Genomic DNA, 7,025 nt, shown 5'->3' on the forward strand with positions numbered 1-7,025 from the left:
ATTACAGGTGTGAGCCACTGCGTGTGGCCTTAGTAGAATCTTAAAAACACACAATATACTGTGACCTTATTTTTTCCTCTGTAAAAACAAAATTGCTGTAAAAGTTATTTATATAATTTTTCTAACAGATAATATGTTTGTTACAAAATATTATAGTCTAAATTTTTTCAAACAAATTGACAAAAATTTCATTTCACAAGAATTTGTTTTCTTCTAAACAACTACTTAAGCCGGGCTCAGTGGCTCAGCCTGTATGTAATCCCGCGCTTTGGGAGGCTGAGGTGAGTGGATTGCCTGAGCCCGCAGGTTCGAGACCCGCCTGGGCAACTTGGTGAGACCTCATCTCTACAATAAATCAAAAATTAGCCGGGCGTGGTAGCACGCACCTGTAGTTCTAGCTACTTGGAAGGTTGAGGGGGAAGGATCACCGGAGCCCAGCAGGCCGAGGCTGTGGTGGCAGGGAGCATGTCACTGCACTCCAGTCTGGGCAACAGAGCGAGACTCCAACTCAAAAAAAAAAAAAAACCACTTAAACACCCATATACACACAGCTTATGATGTTTGAAAAGAATATACTTTTAAAAGAAGTAAGGCAGCCGAATACAGTGGCTCACACCTATAATCCCAGCACTTTGGGAGGCCAAGTCGAGAGGACTGTCTGAGGAACTTGACTGGTCTCGAAAATTTTGAAATTTTTGCTACTCTCAAGTTATTAGAATTATCTTGAGAAACACTGTCTAAGAGAAAAATGCCTGCTATCCTTAAAGGCACGCTTATATGTTTTCTTGTGTAGACTGAATGAAGTAAAAGAATAATTTTTAAATTTTCCATCATATTTCTGGATACATATGTACATGTGTGTATAAAATAAGTTAATCTTCCAGTAAATACCCAGCCCATTTCTTCTGCAGAAATAAGTAAGTATGAAGTCACTAGGAAATCCGGTAATCTTCTGGAAAGGAAAAAGAGCATAACCTTCTTGTTCACAATGTATAATGGAAAATCCCAGAAGTAAAAAGAATTGCAGAGCAAATTCAGATGATACAAATGTACAAAATTTTGTTACCTACCCCCTGAAAACCTTAATCTTGATTTAACATTTTGACTATTGACTTTTGACCATCATGTGTAATACCACCTTCTAAAGTAATTTTCAGCTGTCAAGTTGAAAGCTTTCTTAAAAATATAGTGATATCACATAGAATGATTTAAAACTGCCAGTGTCTTTTTTTAGTTTAATTACAGTTAAACGTTTCCTCAGGAATATTGTCTTTTGACACCATCATTCGAATATTATAGTTTGCAAGGAGCTTTTCAATGTATGATTTTGTCCAGTCCTTCCTACAGTCACCCCAGATAGGCACCATCCCCATCTTTTAAAAATAAGAAAACTGAAGAATGGCCCTGAAGCCAAGTCTTTCATGACCAAAGCCCACACTCTACACTCCCGAGAGGGTAAAGTGAGTCCTTGGAAGCAAGTAACATTTTAAATACTATTACAATTTGTAGATTATGCTTCACACTCTCTCAATAAACTGGAAAAGAAATGGTTTTAATCCCATGTGTATGTATTTGGAAGTAATTGCAAGTATAATTAAAAACCATATTCATTCACTCACTCATTCAGACCTTTATTAAGTAGCTACCATATGCACAATCCTGTGCTAAACATCAAGGGAATACAAAGATGGATTTTAAAATAATGTAACTCAAGGAGTTTACAATCTAATGATAGTGAAAAGTAGTTTAACACAAACTGAAAAAAGGAAATTACAAGTAAACATTTGCCTCTGATTTAGAAATTATTTCTTAAATTAAAGCATAGATTGCCAGTTGAGAAACACTGCTATTATATACACCTTTATTAGCTCATCCTTTTTAAAGAAAGCTGATTGTTTTTAGAAAAGAAAATGTCTTATCCTGTAACATCTTTGTGATTGGCTTGAGTTTTTAAAAAAAAATTTGCTTAGAGAAGTTAAATGATAGATTCATAAAATCAAATTAATATCATACACAGAGAGCCAGTCATGGTGGCTCACTCAGTCCTCACCTCAGCTTCCTGTAATCTCAGCACTGGAAGGCTGAGGTGAGAGGACTGCCTGGAGGTTTAAGATCAGTGTGGGCAACAAGGCAAGACCTTGTCTCCACAATAATAAAAAAATGAGCCGGGTGTGGTGGTGCACACTTGTAGTCCCAGCTACTCGGAAGACTGAGGCACAAGAATCACCCAGCAAATCACACTCCAAACTGGGCGACAGAGTGGATCAAAACAAAACAAAACAAAAATCATACACAGAGAGACAAAGATGTTTACAAAGATGGATACAACTGAGTCTTGCACTAAAGAGTTGAAACTGAATTACTTTGGAGACCTGCCTTAGGCAGGTTGTTATGCAAAATTTCATCCTATATAAAACAGGAATGATATTTACCTCTAATTAAGATTATAACTCACAGATGCCATAATTATTTCCATCTGTAATAATACACAGGGTTAAAAAAAACTAGTATAAAAACATTCCTAGCCGGGCACAGTGGCTTGGTCTGTAATCCCAACACTTTGGGAGGCCGAGGTGAGAGGACTGCCTGAGCCTGGGTTCGAGACCAACCTGGGCAACTTGGTGAGACTTCGTCTCTACAATAAATCACAAAAACTAGCCAGGTATGGTGACGTGCGTCTGTAGTTCCAGCTACTTGGAAGGCTGAGGCTTAAGGATTGCCTGAGTTCAACAGGTCAAGGCTGCGGTGGCTGTGAGCGTGCCACTGCACTCCAACCTGGGCAACAAGAATGAGACTCCAACCACCCCCCCAAAAAAATTCCTAATAACTTACATAACAACATAATTTAGACTAAAACTAGGGATAAAGAGAAAAACTGATGATGGTATAGATAATTTAACAGTAAATTCTCAGTGCAGAAGTAAATGTAAATTTGCAACTATTTTCTTGTATATTTTACTACTTTTTAAAATGGCTGAGATACCTAGCAAAACAAGTTTGAGAATTCAGTCTATGAAATGTATTGCAGAGAAAAAGAATGGATCCATAGTATAATTGAAAATATTTATTGACTCATGCTTCCCAGAAATGTTAAAAAAAAAAAAAAATCACCAAAGGCCAACACTTTTCTCTGCTTTCAATACTAAGCCATTTTTCCCACCAAAAATTATAAAATAATGTATATTTTTATAAGTAGTCAGTTTACGATTGCTGTGATTCTCAAATACTTTTTAAAAATACAAGTAAACCACAGTTGCAATAAGACCACATGCAGAGATTTTTAGAATAGGCAACGCCTTACTCTAACTGACCAAATGACCAATCAGTCGGATTCAGCCTTTCCAGGCTACCTTGCTCAACAGCCCCGCACGTATCAGGGATGTCCCCATAGATGTTTGAAACATCACAAATGAGATGCTGTGAACAACAGCAGGGCACAGAAAGGAGACCTTGCTGATTCAGTTTGATTCTTCAACAGATTTCTTGTCTCCACTTTCTTCATCGGTTTCATCTTTTTCCTTGCAAGAATCCTGGCTGTTGGCATCAATAAAATAATTTTCTTTCCCATCCTCTCTTTCTTCTAGTTTTTCTTCTTCATCAAAGCTAGGGGAAGAAATTTGTCAGTCTTTCAAAGGAAAAGGGAGTTGATTGAAAGGTAAACAAACCCTTTGCAACGCATGCCGTCATGTAGCCAGTCTTCCTAAGTGTATGATTCCAATGTGTTATCAAGAAAACTCTGTAAGAGTGCCCATGGGAAATTTAATATTCCTGATAACTAATTTATTGCAAAACTTGAGTGACTGACACTTTAAACTTTATTTGAAAGCATGCTATTATGTCAGTCAGAAATCTAAGTTATCCTGCTCTAAAAACAAAATATTACTGTATAATCTTTCAAATGTATCAAGTATGTTAAAACATCAATGTTTTCAAACACTTCACTTGTGTTCCATTAGGTAAAAGACCTTTTAAAAATAAAATAGAACAGAATTGTATGCTTTCCCACAGGTAAGACTTTTTCCAAAGGTAAACCATTCAGACACCTTACATATGTTACCTTTCGTTATCTTCAGTGACACTTTTCGTCTCTTGATTGTTGAAATACTCAAGTACTTTTCCACTTTGGCCTTTCTTTGAAACAAACTCATCAGATATTCCTACTGCTTTTAGGGTGTTAGAATAATGCTTTTCTGCTGCCATTCTTGCATTTTTCTATAGGAAAGACAAATCTTTTTAGATGAGAACAAAAGATTTTAAATTTCCATTAAAAATTATGGATTAAAGCACCAGTGAAAATTAAGTTCAACAGTCACAGCTGATTGAAAAGATGCAGACCCTATGACTAACAACTACCATCCTAGAAATACTCTCAGAGGAATGCCTACATATGTGTCCCAGGGGACATGTACAAGAATGTTCACCATAGTACTGTTATAATAACCTCCAATTAGAAACCACTCAAATATCTATCAACAGTAGAATGGATGGATAGATTGTAGTCTATGCCTACAACAGGGAGTAAAATTAAGCAATGAAAATGAATAAACTATAGCTATATGCCACAAGATGGATAAATCTCACAAATATAATACTGACCAAAAGAAGCAAAGCACAAATAAGTACATAAAATATGATCTATTTATATGAAGTTCTGAAACAGGCAAAATGTAACTACATTGTTTGAGGATGATAGATACATAGGTGGTAAAACTGCAAAGAAAACCAAGCACATATCTCAAAAGTTAGAATGGTGGTTACCTCTTCAGGAGAGATATAGAGTGGTGATCTGCAAGGGACACACAGGGTTTCTGGGGTGCTGGCAATACCCTATTTAACCTGGGTGGCAGCCACATGAGCAGTGAGTTACAGATCACTACTCATGTGGCTGTCACCCAGGTTAAACAAATAGAGTACTTTTATGTACTTCTTTTTTTTTTTTTTTGAGTTGGAGTCTCACTCGGTCGCCCAGACTGGAGTGCGGTGGCTGCTCCCGGCCACAGCAGCCTCGCCTGCTTAGCTCCAGCGATCCTTCCGCCTCAGCCTTCCGAGTAGCCGGAATTACAGGCATGCACTACCACGCCCGGCTGATTTTTTGATTTATTGTAGAGATGAGGTCTCGCCACCCAGGCGGGTCTTGAACCCGCGGGCTCAGGCAATCCACTCACCTCAGCCTCCCAAAGGCGCGGGATTACAGGCTGAGCCACCAAGTCCGGCTACTTTTATGTACTTTTATGACTGTATAGAGATGTCACAAAGCAAGAAATGTGTCAAAAAGAATATGGATTTAGTATTGGGTTCAATTCTGTAGAATGTCACTTCCTGGGTTTTGGATTTGTTGGAATCATGATGATTCTCTCATTCTTGGGGCAAGTTGGAAGTCATTAGAGTTACTGAGACTGTAGGCTTTATGGAGATACAAGGTAACTGTGTTCCCACAAGTGCTTTGGCTTTAGTCCATTTTAGCTCCTATAAATGGGTCTAAACCTTCAGAATCACCCTCTGGACCTCCATCTAAAGTAAGGTGACTAGGAATGGCCCAGTTCCAACGCACCAATGGTATCCCGCATTGGAAAGAGTATGGAAGAGTACCCAGCCTAAACCCTGTATTTAACAAATAAGGAAACCATGATGCATCCCTGCCCACTATTAGAGGTTAAATGGTTTGTTTAAGGTCACAAGGCTAGTGATTGGTAAAACCAAGTCTTTTGACCCTTTCCTGGGTCTTTCTACTGGCTCATGCCACTTTCTCTAAGTGGTAGTGGTAGAGGTCAAGGCTGCAGAAAGCCTGGGTGACAAAAGTGAGACACTGATTAAGAAAAAAGAGAAGACTTCAAGTTTGAAATAAGCTGTCTAGTAATCTGGAATGGCTTGAAAGTAAAGGGTATACATGGGGGAGCAACTGAGGATCGGGAGGAGGCACAGGAACTGCGGTGGTAGATAGATTAAAGAGTTTAACAGGGATCATCAAAGGTGCTGTACATATACACCATGCCAAGACTCAAGGATGCATCTTCTGGGAGGAAGCAGATCAGCTTAGGGTTAAAAGTTTGAAAGCAGATCAGCTTGGGTTCTAATCCTAGTTCTACCAATTACTAACTATAAACCTTATGAATGACTTACCTTCTTTGAACTTCAGTTTTTTTCATCTGTAATATGGGGAAACCTACCTTATAGCACTGTTTGGAGAAGTTAATGGCAATACCCCTTGATGCCATTTACTGAAAATGAAAACAAGCCTGGGCGTTGTGGCTCAAGCCTGCAATCCCAGCACTTTGGGAGGCCAAGGCTCAGGAGGATTGCCTGAGCTCAGGGGTTCGAGACCAGCCTGGGCAACTTGGTGAGACCTCATCTCTACAATAAATCAAAAAATTAGCTGGGTGTAGTGGCATGCGTCTGTAGTGCCAGCTACTTAGAAGGCTGAAGCAGAAGGATGCCTGAGCCCAGCAGGTTGAGGGCCGTGAGTGTGTCACTACACTCCAGCCTGGGTAACAGAGTGAGACTCCAACTTAAAAAAACCAAAAAAACAGACAGTGTCTTCTTAGCGCAGTAGGCAGCATGTCAATCTCAAAAACACAAAAAGACCAACTTTATAATAAATCAAATAGGAAATAATAAAGGTTTCACCTGGCATTTCACCCTCAGGGATGGTGTAGAGTAGATCCAAAAATTATTTAGAAAGAAAACTTGACAAGTTCTCAATGACCAGCTGGATGGAGAGGAAAAGTAGCTCCCAGTTATCTGCATCATACCCCCAAACAAAGCAGGAAATTAAGAGGGTCTAGCTGGGGGCAAGAATGTAAAATGCCTATGGGAAATCTGGGTAGAGATTATCAGAGAAGTGGACACCAAAACTTGCAGTTTGGAGCTGAATATAATTTATTGGGACCAAAAGTCAATCACTTTATGCTGTATAAAATAGAACAGCTTAAAATGATTTTTCTCCCTACAGTTGAAATGGAGATGTTAAAAAAAAATCCAGCCGGGCTCGGTGGCTCAGCCTGTAATCCCAGCACTTTGGGAGGCTG

General features: G+C 39.0%; 1 protein-coding gene across 2 annotated transcripts in view; it reads right to left on the reverse strand.

Annotated features, from left to right (window-relative positions):
* Window positions 1-3,049: 3,049 nt before the first annotated feature.
* The window catches only part of FAM161A (family with sequence similarity 161 member A), a 20,796-nt gene continuing 16,820 nt past the window's right edge, over window positions 3,050-7,025 (reverse strand). For both annotated transcript variants that reach the window (XM_021710776.1, XM_008054794.2), the window contains 2 exons: window positions 4,058-4,212; window positions 3,050-3,603 (listed from right to left, as the gene is read on the reverse strand). In XM_021710776.1, the coding sequence (XP_021566451.1) occupies window positions 3,459-3,603; window positions 4,058-4,212 (300 nt within the window). In that variant the 3' untranslated portion in view covers window positions 3,050-3,458. The remainder of the gene's footprint in view (window positions 3,604-4,057; window positions 4,213-7,025) is intronic.

Source organism: Carlito syrichta, unplaced genomic scaffold, assembly GCF_000164805.1.
Source record: "Carlito syrichta isolate Samal-C Ts95f unplaced genomic scaffold, Tarsius_syrichta-2.0.1 Scaffold301513, whole genome shotgun sequence".
Lineage (NCBI taxonomy): Eukaryota > Metazoa > Chordata > Mammalia > Primates > Tarsiidae > Carlito > Carlito syrichta.